This window comes from Empidonax traillii, unplaced genomic scaffold (genome assembly GCF_003031625.1).
Source record: "Empidonax traillii isolate 1590-97213 ecotype Southwest subspecies unplaced genomic scaffold, ASM303162v1 scaffold274:size1118153, whole genome shotgun sequence".
NCBI classification, from domain to species: Eukaryota; Metazoa; Chordata; class Aves; order Passeriformes; family Tyrannidae; genus Empidonax; species Empidonax traillii.
In genome coordinates this window covers 653,547-668,937 of record NW_020955467.1, presented here as the reverse complement: position 1 = coordinate 668,937, position 15,391 = coordinate 653,547, and the positions used below count along the sequence as shown (strand labels likewise).

Here is a 15,391-nt window from a genome sequence, read left to right as displayed (position 1 = left end):
AATAAGAACAGGGTTACAAATCATGGTATCACACCTAGGAAATATTCATGGATGTAGCCACATGTCTTCTGACTTCCTGCTCCTGTTAGTGGAATTTATTTTGTATGTTTAAAGGCTGCAAACAATTCCTTTTCCCTTCACTTAACAGAGGATTTTTGACAATTTTTAACCCAGGGAACTGAAGTGTTTGAATTCCCCAACCCATGGCACTTTGGTGTCACTGTGTCAGATTAGGCTGAGAAGCACACCCTTTGTGTTACTGGCTTTGCCATCGCATTGCACAAAATATCAATGTTACTCTGAGTAAAAATTCTTTGTTTGCTGTTCTCCTTTGGTTCATCTTCTCTTCAAGCTCCTTTATATGAGAAATAACACACTTGCATCTAATTTTTGGCACATTGCCCTGCTAGAAAGATTTCTATCTTGTGTGAACCAGTAAAAATGAAGCACTTGCCACAAAACATGTGAAGAAGGTAAGGCACTTAGGAACTAGGGGACTGGAGAAGACCTTAGGACAGAGAAGTCCAATTAATCAGATCAAGACTTCCAGACCAAAAAAGGTAACTGAGACATACTCATGTAATTACAATTGATTTTTTTCCAGGAAAAAACCCAAACAAACATACAACCCCAAAAAACACCCAAAACAACCCAAAAGACAAAGAATGACAATTGCTGAAAGTGGTAATGGAAAAGGAAGTAATTTTAAGTGGAGATGACACTGGCATTTCTCTTTCCTCTTCCCTCAGTTTTTAAAGAAAACTATGAGTGCTGACTTCTGATCCTTCTACTGCTAAAAGAGTAAGCTTATACCAATAAGTAGTATTTCATAGTTCAAGCAAAAAGAAAATAACATAGAAAGAGAGATAGCACAAGATATAACAAGACCTATTCCACAACATGGATTGAGAATTAATTGAATTAAGAAAGATCAGTTAATTGAGCACTTTAAAAGCCAACTGATTAGACTGACTTTTATTTTCTTTTAAGCAGAGTTGTCTGTGACCAGCTATTTTGAATGGAAACAAATGCATTTTTCTTTAAAATCCTTAGGGCTTTGGAGTAGGTACTGTCTTGCATTTACCTTGGCCATTCATTTTTGCAGGGACTCCTTTTTTTTACCTCTGGTTGTAGTTTGTCTTCAGTAGGGCAACCAAGGATCTAAGTTGTAAGTGCCAATAAAACCCCAGCCAACATCTCTGTTGATGCTGGGTGACTAATCTATTATGGCTAGCAATGGAAATGACAGACACCCAGCAGACTTTGTGCATAAGGAGTAGGAAGCATTAGTTTTCTGCCAGGGCAAGGATCTTCTAGAAGGAAGTTGAGCTCTACTTTGCTTCAAAAGTATCTTTTGTCGGTGATGGGACTAATGAACCTACAGAGTTCATGGTAAATAATTTTTGGACCTCTGAATATCTGAGTGGAAATCAACACTTTAATTAGAAGCAAATTTTTTTTTTTTAAAGTTCCCTGTATACATGATAAAGAAGCTTTACAAAGCAATTTAAGAAGTGTGTCAGAAAAAGACTCTAAACCCTCCTATACATTGCTCTGCTGAAGTCTGAGTACTGTTTAAACATCTTCTCTCTGGGGTCTGAACGTGAAATGTAAATGCTGTACTCCCTAAAATTGTCAGTCACTCATTGTAACTTCCAAGACTGGCAGAACAGTGATAGGAAAGAAAAGCAAAGTGGAAACTCATTTAAAATGAGTATATATTCAGGGGCAATGTCATGTACATATGAATGGCAAGCTAGCTTTTTTTGTGCCTGTAAAGACATGTTTAGTAAACATATTCATATTTAATAAATCTCACAGTTGACCAAATTTCACATTGTTGGGACAAACTTTGTCCACAAACTTTGTCCACAAACTTTCAGGAAAAACTGCTAGAAGACATTGAGTGAAAGCATTTAATCAGAGTACTCCAACACTGTTTTTGCTTTCTTTGCTCTTGGCAATATGGAATATATTTTAATGTGAAACAATATGAACATAAATGCTATTGGCATTTGATTTTGGGTATAAGAAAAAAGCACAATCACAAACAAAAACTCTGTGATGCTAACTCTTGTACATACCCACACAAAACCACTTCAAGAACTGACAACTCTATAAATATTTTGAAAACAAAAGCCCACTTCTCCAATGTAACAACTGTTGTTTAGGTTTTTATACAGAACTTTAGACCAGACATTGTGAACAGAACATCTCTGTGTCTAGGCAGTCTCAGAGTGGTCATGACTGTAAAGACCTGTAGTCTTTGGGACAATACCGGATGGGGAATAGATCTTGGCTCAACTTGGTCTTGATCATGTGCAAGGACTTTTATTGATGGCCCCAAAATTTCCCTGGGGAATGATAAGACTTCAGTTTGTCATATGATTAACATGCCTGAATTGCAAGGCACTTTTCACACATTTTGGGTGAAACTAAGCCTGAGGTATGCTCTTTGCTCACGGAATGTACAGAGACAGTGTTTCTTAGTACACCAGAGACTCAGTTCAAGACAGTTTTGCATTATCTTTGCTAGAACATCTCTTTTTCCAAGTAAGTTATGTAGAGAGGAAAAGAAAATGTGTAAGAGAGATTGGACTGAATTTTTTGTTTGGAGGCTACTAATCTAGTCATAAGCAATTATAAAAGGTGTGGGTTACTTTTAACAATTGATCTAAAATTGCATTCTTTGGCCTCAAGGGTTTGGTAGTTCTGGTTCCAGACTGACATGTTTATACTCCAGTTTCCTGTCACACTTTTCTAATATCTCTTCTAAATGTCCCATAATTTATCTCTGCTTCCCTCTGGAACAGAAGTCCTAGTGCTGAGATCCTTTACTGGAGCCAGGGGAAGCCCTGTACCATTCTGTGGAGATCTGCATTCATTCTTCTTCCGTTAATTATGGACTGGCAGATGGTAGAATGCAGTTTGGTTTTGTGGAATTTCTGGTCCAGACTTGAGCTTTCCAAATTTGGAGGATTTGGTTGGTTTCGAATATGGAATGAGAGTTTTTCCTGTTTATATAAGTGAACCTAAAGTGTTATAGGGGAATTCTAATATTTAGTACTTGCTAGTTGTTAGGTTCCTTCTGTCATAACATCTCTTGTATTACTCCAAGAGTGAGTAAACTGGCTCATGTATTAGGGACATTATTAGAAAAGCAGTCAGTGACTAGATGATAGAATCAGAACAGTATTTAGGACTTTCCTAAACAACATGTTTATTTTCCCAGATCTGCGCAGCTGAAATATGGCAAGGTGAGGTGTTATCTTTGCCATAACATAAGGCTTACTGATTTTTCTATCAAAAATAACTGGAGAAGATCCTGGACTATTGAAGCTGGAATCTGCTCACTAGATAAATTTAGTTTCAGTCAGTTCTGATTTGTTTATAAAAACAAGCCTCACTTTTGCAAATACAATTTTGAATGCAAATTGGAACTGCCCCTGTATCACAGCGCTGTGTTGTAGTTATCTTTGCTTGTTGAAAAAAACCCCTCTATTCAAAGTGTAACCAAATTTGTAGGTTTGTTCCTTCTTCAATGCAACGTTCAAATACTACCTTACCTTTAAATATATAAATTTATTATCCTTGGTAAGGGTGACTATTTGTGTTGAGACCTGTTAAGGCAGTGAAAAATATTGAGTAGAAGAAAAATTGAAATTAGCTTGTAAAAATATTCAATTTTCTCAGCATTTAAGGATTGTCCTTATTTCTTCTGATATAGAGCCAATGTAGCAACTGTATTTGACCAGAGAACAGTACTGGAAGGTGTTAATGGAGAGAAAAACATCTGAGATCACTTTACCTGATGGCTCATAGTAGACCTCTGACTGCTCATAAAGACTGTATGCAAACAGCTGATCCTAAACTTGAATTTCTTAGGCTTAAAGCAATTTGGAAGTCACTCTATTGCCACTGAAGTCATAGAAATAAATCCATGTGTGTAGGAGACCCAAGGAGACTTTCCTAACTGTCAGGAGAGGAATCTTAGAACCAAACAACTTGAGTCTTCTATAGTGAGTAAAGTTCTATGAATTTTCAGCAGATGAAAACTGCCACATTTTTACTTTTTTGAAATTCTTGTTTGAATAAGGGTAGCAATTTCCTCTGTTGTTATTAAAACACAAATGGACTCTTATTGAGTTGCTCACTAAAAGTTTTATAGCTAGAGTGCTGTGAGTGTTTTCATTATAAATGGTTATCATAAAACTCTATAACTTGCTTGTAAAAATTCTCTGCCAATAAAAATCTGGCACATCCAAGGTTGATTCTGGAGCTAATTTATTTAAATTATTTATTAAAATAGTTGAACTGCTATTGTGAAGTAATGAAGGTAGCAAACAATTATATTAATATTTTGTGCCTCATAGTACTTTTCTTAAAAGCAACAAAATGCTTTGAGAAGAGAAACATGGGTGAAACACTGAGTCAGTTCTGGCAGTTGTGTGAATTTAGACATAAAAACATTTTTTTTGTTGAAGTTACTGTATATATTATAAATATATATACATTATATTAGATAAATTTTCTACTGCTTTATTGCATTTAGGTAATGTACATATGATGCAAATACTACAGAACCCTTGCATTTCAGAGACAGGGTATTTGTCAGGCTAAACTGACTGACACCATTGAAATGAGAAATATTTGCAGGAAAATTGTTTGTATAAGGATGTTTCTCTTAAATACATTTGCAGAATCTTAAATTTAAACTAAGAGTAAAAAAAAAAAAAAGATACATGCTCTGCTATATCCATTTCTTGATCACTCTTTCTGCCTTTCTAATTTAACTCTACTTTCTGCTGTGGTGTTTCCATTGTCATTCTTTGAGAATAGGGTAGGGTTGTGTTTGTATCTAAGTCATGGTATAATGACCTGTTCAAGAATTTTAATTTGATGAGAGGAGATTTTATATGTGAAATTAGAGTCATAATAGTACCAGAGATTAGTATTAATTGTTTAACATAATCATGTTAGAGTTTCAAAATGTTGACTTAAAAAAATCCAGAATTCTAGGAAGATTATCAGATACTTTTCCTGGGAGAAGACAGACAGTATGAAGAGTTAGATTAGGTGATAATGAGTGACTGTGACCTCCACGCTGATAGAGGCCCTTTCTTATTATTTGTAATAGAATAAGAGGATCCTCTAAAAACGTGGTGTGCATGGTTTTTTTTTTCTCGTGAAGAGGTACACTAACAGACACTTCTTGAAAATAAAATCCGTGGTGTCATGCCAAAACCTAAATGATACAAAGTAATCAAACATGTTGAAAGAGTGTCCTTGTTTTTAAGTAGCAGACACCAGGTGTTTGAGAATATACCCTCATGCAATAAAGTGTCTGTGACATTATTTATTTAAAAGCAGATGATTGGAGCATGTTTTTTTCAGTGAGCACATCTCATTTTCTGGAGTGCCCTGCTATGGGTAGCCCTGGAGCCCCTGTTTGTTTATAGGAATAGTTGAGGTGAGTTTTTTTTTTTTTTTTTCAGACTATGATCCCCCAGGGTAAATAAAAATGAGGGCCGTATGAAAACCACTAATGTATGGTCTTTCTCTAATTCAGACTTCAGGTCCCAGTATCTTGTTCAGCATTCTTGTGCAACACTTGACAGTTGCTCTTATCTTGTTGACAAGTCCTTTTTTGGGTCTGTGTGGCTTCATTTTAATGGATTTCAGACCCCAAAATATAATATACAAAGCCTTATTCATTATTTAAAAGAAAAAAGTGTGTACTTTCTGGAATTTTTATTGCATCTACCAAGAAAACCCTACAAATAGGAATAAATTCCTGAAACTTAAAAACACGCCAGCATGTCCAGCCCTCCAAAATGTAGGGTAAAGGAATCTGAGAAATATTTGGTGTCATGTGTCACATAACTTGAAGAATTTAATCTCTAACTTTGTCATATGTGAGCATAAATAATTCTTCCTTATTCATATAAGGTCCTGATACTACAGATAGCACAGTCATTACTGTGATTTTTTGACAGAGTAGGAGAAAGACGATATAACAAATACTGAGTGCAAAGACCAGTGCAAATATATATACTTTATATTTCTTTTTTCCAAGCCACCATGCTAATTTGTGACCAGAAGGTTTTCCTTCTGCTTTATCAACACATCCCAATTCTGTAAACATCAACAGTGTGATTGAGTAGAAGCATCTATACCTTGGACGACTTCTGTATAACTGCAAGTGAATTCCTTTGCAGTCTCTTCTCCTGTCCTCTGTAGCCACTCAGCACTCATCCTGTAGAACTGGAGGCATATCATATTGGAGGTATAGATCAGGCAAATTGAACATATCTTTGGGTGGTTCACCTATGTTTGTAGCGAGGAGTTTGAAACATTGTACGCTGAGATTTGTGGGAGTGGGAATATATGAGTTGCTAGGCTAACAGCAGTGCAGTTCCTGCTTTCTTTTATCAATGACAGAAATACGTTAAAAGACTGGCTTTACCCTTCAGATCAGTCCTCAAAACTGGGGAGTTCAAAACCAACTATTCTCTTTTCCTTGAAGTAAAGACAAGAGAGAAGTCCGGATATGAATCTTACTGATTTTTCCATCCGTTCTATACAATGACTTATTCTCTAGTACTGCTTCCACAAACAGTTGTACTTTTATCTGCAACAAGCTTAGAGCATCTATTAGTGCCAAAGAACATGTATTGAGGTGCATTACTGCTTTTTCTAGGTTACATGGGGAGAAAATATTTGCATACAATTTATCCTTTCACTCTTAGTCAGCCAAGACTAAGGATCCTCTCATTTCATCTTGCTTTCATCTTGTTTCTCCATGCAACACAGTTTCAAGATTGCTACTTACACATTGCCACATTTAATGCATTCTTCAAGCTAGTACAGCTAGTACATCTTTTTTTTTTTTTTTTTTTTTTTTTTTTTTTTTTTTTTTTTTTTTTTTTTTTTTTTTTTTTTTTTTTTTTTTTTTTTTTTTTTTTTTTTTTTTTTTTTTTTTTTTTTTTTTTTTTTTTTTTTTTTTTTTTTTTTTTTTTTTTTTTTTTTTTTTTTTTTTTTTTTTTTTTTTTTTATGCCATATAACAGTATTCCTTATATAATGTATGTCAACTTCACATTCCTCCTTGATGGCTAAATGTAAAGAACAAATACATCTTTATTAGCTCGACCACTTTGTGAAGGAGGGAAGGAAGCCATAGTTGAAGCTGATGTGAACCAAAGCACAGATCAGAACCCGTTTATATACAAAGCTGTTACTGGCAGAAGATTTCAACTTTCTGAGTTGGGAACCATTCAACCCATATTCAGACCCCACATTATTCTATGGTGTATACAATAGGGTTTATAAATTAGGTGCCATGGCCACTGTTGTACAGCAGCAGTTACAAAATCATTGCAGTTTTGTTCACTGGTCACTGCTGCTGCCATGGAGTTGCTGCAGTAGCTTTGTTTACTTTGAATCATATTTGTGGACATTTTCATGGCATCACTTTGTTAATGTAGAATTTCATTTTCAAAACAGTTGAACAAATTTTCATCTGGTATGAACTGGCACAGTTCTCAGTTAGTGGAACTAAGGCAGTTTTTATCTGCAGAGCACATGAAAGATAATTATGGGCAAGGTACTTTTTCTTCCATTCTTTGAATGTAGAAATTAAACAAGACTTGTACATCTCCTACAGGTGCAGAATAAGTTACAGAAGTTCATGTAGGATAAACCTTATTAAAATAACAGTATATGTGTTCAACTGGATGACATTTTCAATGGAGCTGCAGAATGCTGAATTGACTTCATGGTTCATGCGATGACCTGGGGAGCAAAGTAGATAGTGAATCCTGAGGAGTGGATTCAGATATTTTATGAAAATGGTGTCTTTTACATCCTTCCTGATTTATCTCCATCTTCTTCATCCTATAAATTTTGATATGTTTGGATTTTTATCTACATATACATATTTGGTTTAGTCTGCTAATGTTCATGTCTTCACCTATGTGGTTAACCTGTCCTAACTTCAAGTAGGAGGTGCTATTACACAGCATGTGTGAAAGAATAAAACAAACACAGCTCTGATCTATCAGTTCTTAGCTGTTTGATGCAGATTCTGCTTTTGGAATTCTCTTCTGGGAAGTCTGAGACTGAGAGGCAATCCCCTTTGTGTTTTCATATTTTCTGTCTTGTTTCTCCCTTCCGTTGTTCCTTTAAAACTGCTTTGGAAATTGCTGGTGCTGCTTTCAAGAAGAACCCAGTTGGAGGTTGACAGAGTTCTCCTAGGACTGACTGTGGGAAGTCAGCTGATAGCCTGTAAGACATTCCAATCTGAGAAGATGACTTGAGAGATCAATTTAGAGAAGGGAAAAAAATAAAAGAGGAAGTTTGTTTATCAATATGTAAAGATCTGAATACTAAGTGGGCAAACTGGAATGGTGGAGAAAGTCATACAGTGAGAGAAGGCCTTTGGCAGCATTTTATACAGAAGAGCACAGACATTACTAGAAAGAAGACAATGGGTCTTGGTTACCAGAGTGGCATGAAAAGCCTGTCTGGAACCTCCTTGTTGAAAGCACACAGTTAAGATTGCTGTTGTGTGCAATATTTCACATTATGAAGTTAATGCAATTCATCCCAGGTTCTGTATTGGTATCTTTAACAGATGCCTAGTTCTATTTAATATTTTCAGGAGAAAGGACAGGTATACTGAAGAAAGAAGAGTGTTGCCCCAGAACTCATTCATTCCTGTTGCAGAGAAAAGAAATTATTTCCTTTCAGAAGGCTTGATCTATGCAGTAACATGGTCACACATTTATTTTGTCCGTGGGATTAAGTTCCTATAACAGGGCTGTACTCATAAGGATGTAAGTTCCTGGCATTTTTCCATTTATCAATATTGAAATATTAGTGATCAAGCATTTACTGAACACCATTCCTCAAATGCAGAGTCTCCACAGCATTTTGTTGCATTCATGGATTTCATTTGTTTGCATTATCTGGCTAACTGGTTCTTTTGTATTGCCAAGGTGACGAACAGATTTGACATTTAGCTGATTACTTCACCAAAATTAAACAGAAAACATGGCAGCCATCCAAAGTTCCTTTCAGTGTGAAAGCTAATTATAAAAATGCTTTGAGCAGCAATTTCTTTTTGGATGTTAAAGTGCTTTTATTAGATTGTTCCCCTGTCATTTTAAAATTTATTGCTAGGCACTTATAAATGGTTGCCTGCTGAAGTAGAATTATTTTATTTTCTATATTTAAGACAGGACAAAAAAAGCGTATGGAGCAAATTTTAGGCTGAATTTGTTATTATTTTACATGATTCTGAATAGGAAGGAGAATAACTAGAGCTGACTTTCATGAATCCAAAATATGTAATTTATCTTAGTGTTGAATAAAAACATACCCACTTCTTTTTCACAATTCAGCAACTCCCAATTTCCAAAAACAATTACTTAGCAAATAAAGAAATCAAATATGCGATTTAAAAGTTGAGTACAGCCCCTTATTGTTAGAAGCTTGTATTTTGCAGTGTAGGTTAAACAGTCAGTGGTGACTGAAAAATCTAACCATGTGCTTGTACCTGTCTTTCATAAGCCGTTAGTTGTTCTCAAGTAGCATGAAAGTACTCTAAAGTCATTTTTTTGAGGTCACTGAAGAAGTGAATATTAACCAGTAAATTTAGAGCTGAAGAGTTGCTGACCAGATCTCAGAAGAAGTTTCCTGTGAAGTATTTTTTAAACGCCTTGGAATATATTTAACTTTTTGTACTGACTGTTGCTATTAGTATCCTTCGAACCTCAGACAAGGTGTGATCTTGGGAGGTTTCAAGGTGACAAAATTGAGGGGGTTTTGCATATGATATTGTCTAGCACACTTTGGGAACTAAATCATACTGTGAGGACATATATTAATTCTTGACACTGAGATCTATTAATATACCTTGAAGCCAAGTGAATTATGTGAATCTTCTGTTTCAAGCTGTAGAATTCTGCCATAACTAGGAGGAAATATTTTGCTGTAGGTAGATTAATGTTGAAAGCTTGTCAAGGAAAAGTTTAATGTTGAAAATTTATTCCTCTTTTTGCCAGTACTTGAGCTTGTACACTAAATCCCATTTGTGATCTGAGGAAAAATAGAGATATAATTTCTTTTGTATTTATCTATGTTATTAGAATTTCAATGATACAGTCTATTGCCTATTAAAAAGTGCATCCCAGTGAATAATCTTCCAGAGGGTAATTTTTGCCCCCATCAATCTGAGAGCTTTTCTTGTAAAATAGAGTAACTGCCATTGCTTATCAAATACTTTAATTCATACCTATTGCAGGATAAGTAGTTAAGATAACTCAACATTCTGCATTAATAAATAACAAAAATGAGAATAAGATATTTGCTAAATACCCTTTCTGAAGATAATGGATGGGACTTATGGATGTTCAGAGGAAGCTTTGAATTGACTGAGAATGCATTCTGAACAACAAACCCAAGAGAGCCTTAGTGAGAATACGACACAAATGTGGGTTTGTTTTTGTTTGATTGTTTGAAGTAGATTTCAGTACTAAGCCTTCATATCTCCTCTTAATATCTATAAAATGTCCTGAGCCTGGAGAAGAGGAGGATCAGGGGAGACCTTATCACTCTCTACAGCTACCTGAAAGGAGACTGTAGCAAGGTGGAGTCGGCCTTTTCTTCCAGGCAACTAGTGAGGGAACAAGAGGAAATGGCCTCAAGCTGTGTCAGGGAATGTTCAGATTGGACATCAGGAAGAATTTCTCCATGGAAAGGGTTGTCAAGCATTGGAATGAACTGCCCAAGGAGGTGGTGTAGTCCTTATACATGGAAGTGTTCAAGAGATGACTGGATGTAGCACTTAGTGCCTGGTCTAGCTGACAAGTTGTTGTTCAGTCAGAGGTTGAACTTGATGATCTTGGAGGTATTTTCCAATCTAAATGATTCTATGATCTAACTACTTGCTTGTCAACATGATAATTTATTCAGGGATATGTTGAACAGGAAGAAACATAGTGCTGTTAATCTGAAAATTCACAGATAATGCACTTGTCTGCAGAGAATGTTCCCTTGCTGCATTTGGTTGCTGTCAGATGATCCCATCAGCGGTGCTCTGTTGGTGTCTTCCACTGTGTCAGTGGGTCCCCAATAACCTAAAGCAAAGTCTGCATATGTGATCTATCTGCCTGAACAGTGTAAGAACACTTCAAACACTCTAAAAACATAAACTTACGTAGTTTCACTCATTTTTCTGTTTCTCTTCAAAGTAAACAAGGAATATGTGTACCTAACTTTAATATAAATGCTGTACAAGCTCATTAGGAACAGTTTGGACAGGGTTGTCTTAATAGCATTTTGTGACAAGTTCAGAGAAAAGTGGCAAAACTAAAAGTCTACTTAGAGCTTAGTGCATACACAGGCTCAACTCTTCAAGGCAAACACACATTCATTCAGACAAGAGCTCAGATGAGGTTGTGGAGTAGTAGCAGTAAGCATTTGCTTATCAGAGCTTATTTTTGGATGAAAGTTTAACTTGAGACATCTGTCAGAAAAAACTTTGTTTGACCAAAATCGATTTAAGAGAAACATTAAGGGAGAAGAAAATGCAAGACTCTTTGCTGCCCAACAAACTTGGATGCTGAATTCATTTGTAGTTGATAGCTGAAACTTCTTACGTCATAGGTGCCACCAAGTTTAGGCTATTTTTGAAAATAAGTTGGGTAGTTTAGTCACAGGCAAGAAAAGAGACTTTTAATTGCCAAAGTATTTCCTAGAGTATTTCTAACCTATACCTATTGTTTTTCCATAGGTTGATGGGATACTGTGCCTGGCTGACATTCTCACTGATAACAGCCATTCTGAAGCTACTCATGCTGAAGCAGCAGCAGTAATTGCACAGATCACATCTCCACATCTCACATTCATGCAGCATCTCAGCAGCTTTCTGGAAAATATGGAAGAAATTGTGACTGCACTTGTCAGTAAGTTCTCTGTGGGACTTCTGAGTCCAATTAAAATAATAAGTTGGGGTAGGACTCTTTCAATAGACATATTCCCTAAATGATGTTTACCATACTTCCCTTAACAGATAAAAGAACAATTTAAAATTCTGAATCTGAGCACTCTGCAATTACATAATGTTTTTTACTCCAGCCCACATTTGAATAGTAGTTTTGTGTATTTGTAAAAATAATATCTGTATGAAAATCTACAGTAAGAGCCATAGGAAAGACTCAGCAAAGCATCCTCTTGTCCAATGTTCATCTGTAAAAAAGCAGTTTCTGAGAGCTGCTATCGTTTGTGCCTGCTGTATTTTTTAAACTTACTAGAACTCCAACTCACCAATACATCCACATTTGTATGATAATTCAGAGGAAAAGTAGATCATAGTGTAATCTGTGGGCATTGTTACAAGAAAATAAAAGATCAGTCTTTCTTGTCTGGGCCTCTGATACATGGTAAAATGAGACAAAGGTAACAGCAAGATTTGCTTTAACCTGGGTCAGGGAGGACACTTCAGAAAAACAAGATGATATTTCTCATTATTTTCTAATGAGAGAAATATCTTATTTCTGGCACTCTGCTTCAACCTTCTCAAGCACCAGAAGCTTTCATTCAAGCATTCTCTTCTCTCTGATCTGGAAATTCAGTTTCCCAGAGCTGTATGTCAGAATGTACAGTTTGGGTCATCTAGTTTGATTTCTCATGTATAATAGATCAGTACGTTTGGATATTTCTCCACTGAGCCCAACGGTTACAGTTAAACTGCAGGACTTCAATTTTGTGTTTGTTTTTTAATAGAACATAAAAAGAGTATAGTAGTACCAGTGTTTGAGGATTTTGCAGTGGCTAGGAATTATCTGAGATGTATTTAGGCATTCTTCAATAGGCCCAAACAGAGAGAGTGTTGTAGAAATCAAGGAAACAATTTATTCCTGATGTCTAGCAGCAAACCTATGTCCTAAACCTGCCCTGAATCCAGTGGGTGGAATTAACCTGTGCTGAGCTTGGCACTGCTTGTAGCGATACTACTAGAGGGATCTGACCTGATTTATTTAAGGTTATAGTGTACCACAAACAAGGGACAATCTAAACAGCCTGTCTAGAAGGTATTAGCTGGTGGATCATTTCCTTGATTGTTGCTGTTTTAAGTTCTACAGGAATTTTAGTAGTATGTATTCTGCCCAAGAAATGTGAGCATTAAAAATAGAATGTGTATAACTTTGCAAGAGCAGGTTCAGGATTCACACACCAGTTTCCTTGTAATATTTACAGTAATTGAATTACTGTAATATGTTTAATTTTTAAACCATGAAGAAATCCCATTACCAGGTGATTCGCTTCTTAGTTAAAGTACATGTGTGCAAGGAATTAAAAGGTAGCTGTTTCTTCAGCACTTTTTATTGAAGGTGGAAAATCTAACAAGATGATTTTTGATTATAGACAAATATATGTAACATGTATATGTACCTTATTCTAAAGCAGAGGATATACAACAGAATTATTCTCTTATGGATCATTTACTGTCAGGCTTTTGCCTCCTGTTATTAATTTTATTTAGTTATATCAAGGTTTATTTTGAACAACATCCAGTGAAATATTCCCTGTAGAATGGTATACTAGGTAGACCATATCATTCATTAGAGCAAGATGGTTGCAGCAAGATGGTTGTTGGTCTCTTCTTCCAAGTAACAAGTGATAGACCAAAAGGAAACGGCCTCAAGCTGTGCTAGGGGAGGTTTAGTTTGGATATTAGAAGAAATTACATAAAGGAAAGGGTTGTTAAGTGTTGGAACAAACTGCCCAGGGAAGTGATTGAGTTGCCATCCCTGGAGGTATTAAGAAGACGTGTAGGTGTGGCACACTGGTACATGGTTTAGTGGTGAGCTTGGTAGTGCTGGGTTTATAGTGTTGGAGTCGATGATCTTAGAGGTCTTTTCCACCCTAAACAATTCTATGATATTATATAATTGAAAAAACTAAGACTTTTTTTTTTTTCCTTTTTTATCTTGATGTTTATGTACTTGGTCTTGGCTACTGAGATGACTATTGCAGATTGCAGATGCTTAACTATTGCTTTGAAACACTGCAATGAAGGAATGACTTTTATTCAACTTATTTTCTGCTTCCCTAGAACTGTGCCAAGAAGCCTCGTCAGGTGAAGTTTTCTTGCTGGCTTCAGCAGCTCTTGCCAACATTACTTTCTTTGATACCATGGCTTGTGAAATATTGCTCCAGTTAAACGCAGTGAAGATTCTTCTAGCAGCATGTTCAGACAAACGCTTAGTGGATACTCCATATTCTCGAGATCAGGTGAGGAGTTTCTCAGCAAGCTGCTGTCTGAGCAAATTTGTGTAAAAATCAACAGGTTTCAGCACTCTCTGTTTTGACACAGCCAAACTGAAGTAACTTTCACGTATTCCACTCTTGATTATTTTCAATATACGACTCTGCTTCTGTTGCCTTTTTTTTTTTTTTAATGAGCATTATGAAATATGACAGCTTTAATGTGATTCCACAACAAAGAAAGAAAAAAAAAAAAAAGAAGGCACAGTTCCATACTTCTAAGATACTAAGATGGGGTTTTTTCCATTGTAAAGATGGCCAAACAGTGACACGGAGGCCCAGAGAGGCTGTGGAATCTCCGTCTTTGGAGGTATTCAAAACTTTACTGGACTGAGCTTTGAGGCAAAGAAGATATATATGGAGACTACAGCCTAAATATAAAGTTGTCATTTTAAAGATGAATTAGATCCAAAAGCTGAATAAGGATCTGATTCCAAGCCCATTGACGTTGGTGGGTTTTGGATCAAGTCCTAACTGCCTTGGTAGATGGTTTGCAAATTTTGCTGGCAAATGCTGCTAATGCACTTCTGCCTTTCCCTTTCTTTCTCGCATTTTTTTTTTTTTTTTTTTTAGCAAAGAGACACAGAAAATTAAAAGATCTGTGCTAATGCACAGATGAATTCAGATGAATCCTTTTGCTCCTCTCAGGTACTGCCATGCAATGGGGTACTGTTTATTTGGTATCTCAGGGATTAATTTTGTCCCAGCAGAGTAACCTGTATCAGGCTTGAGGGTTCCAGGAGTTATTGCTAAAGGGTTGAGGCTGCTAGCGAGCTTGCTTAAACTGCTTCTGTTTATGAAACATTGTGAATATAACTAAAGGTCCATAATTCAGGCCTCACAAGCCCATGCCCTTCACATCTCTGAAGTAATCAAAAGATGACTTATGGTAGACTTGGGATCTGTGCTGCCACAGAAAACTCTGTTCACCCTTAAACAGGAGCCAGGCCACAGAAATTGAGTCACAAGGGACCTTGGAGTATTTGTGTTCTAGACAGGTTATGAGGGCTGCTTTAGCTTATATTATAGCACTCAGTAGTTTTCCAGCTCAGGAGTGTG

At 36.2% G+C, this 15,391-nt stretch overlaps 1 protein-coding gene across 4 annotated transcripts in view; it reads left to right on the top strand.

Annotated features, from left to right (window-relative positions):
* Nucleotides 1-15,391, top strand: part of INSC (INSC spindle orientation adaptor protein) — a 137,576-nt gene that overhangs the window by 107,789 nt on the left and 14,396 nt on the right. For all 4 annotated transcript variants that reach the window (XM_027889883.1, XM_027889884.1, XM_027889885.1 and 1 more), the window contains 2 exons: nucleotides 11,796-11,967; nucleotides 14,121-14,299. In XM_027889883.1, the coding sequence (XP_027745684.1) occupies nucleotides 11,796-11,967; nucleotides 14,121-14,299 (351 nt within the window). The remainder of the gene's footprint in view (nucleotides 1-11,795; nucleotides 11,968-14,120; nucleotides 14,300-15,391) is intronic.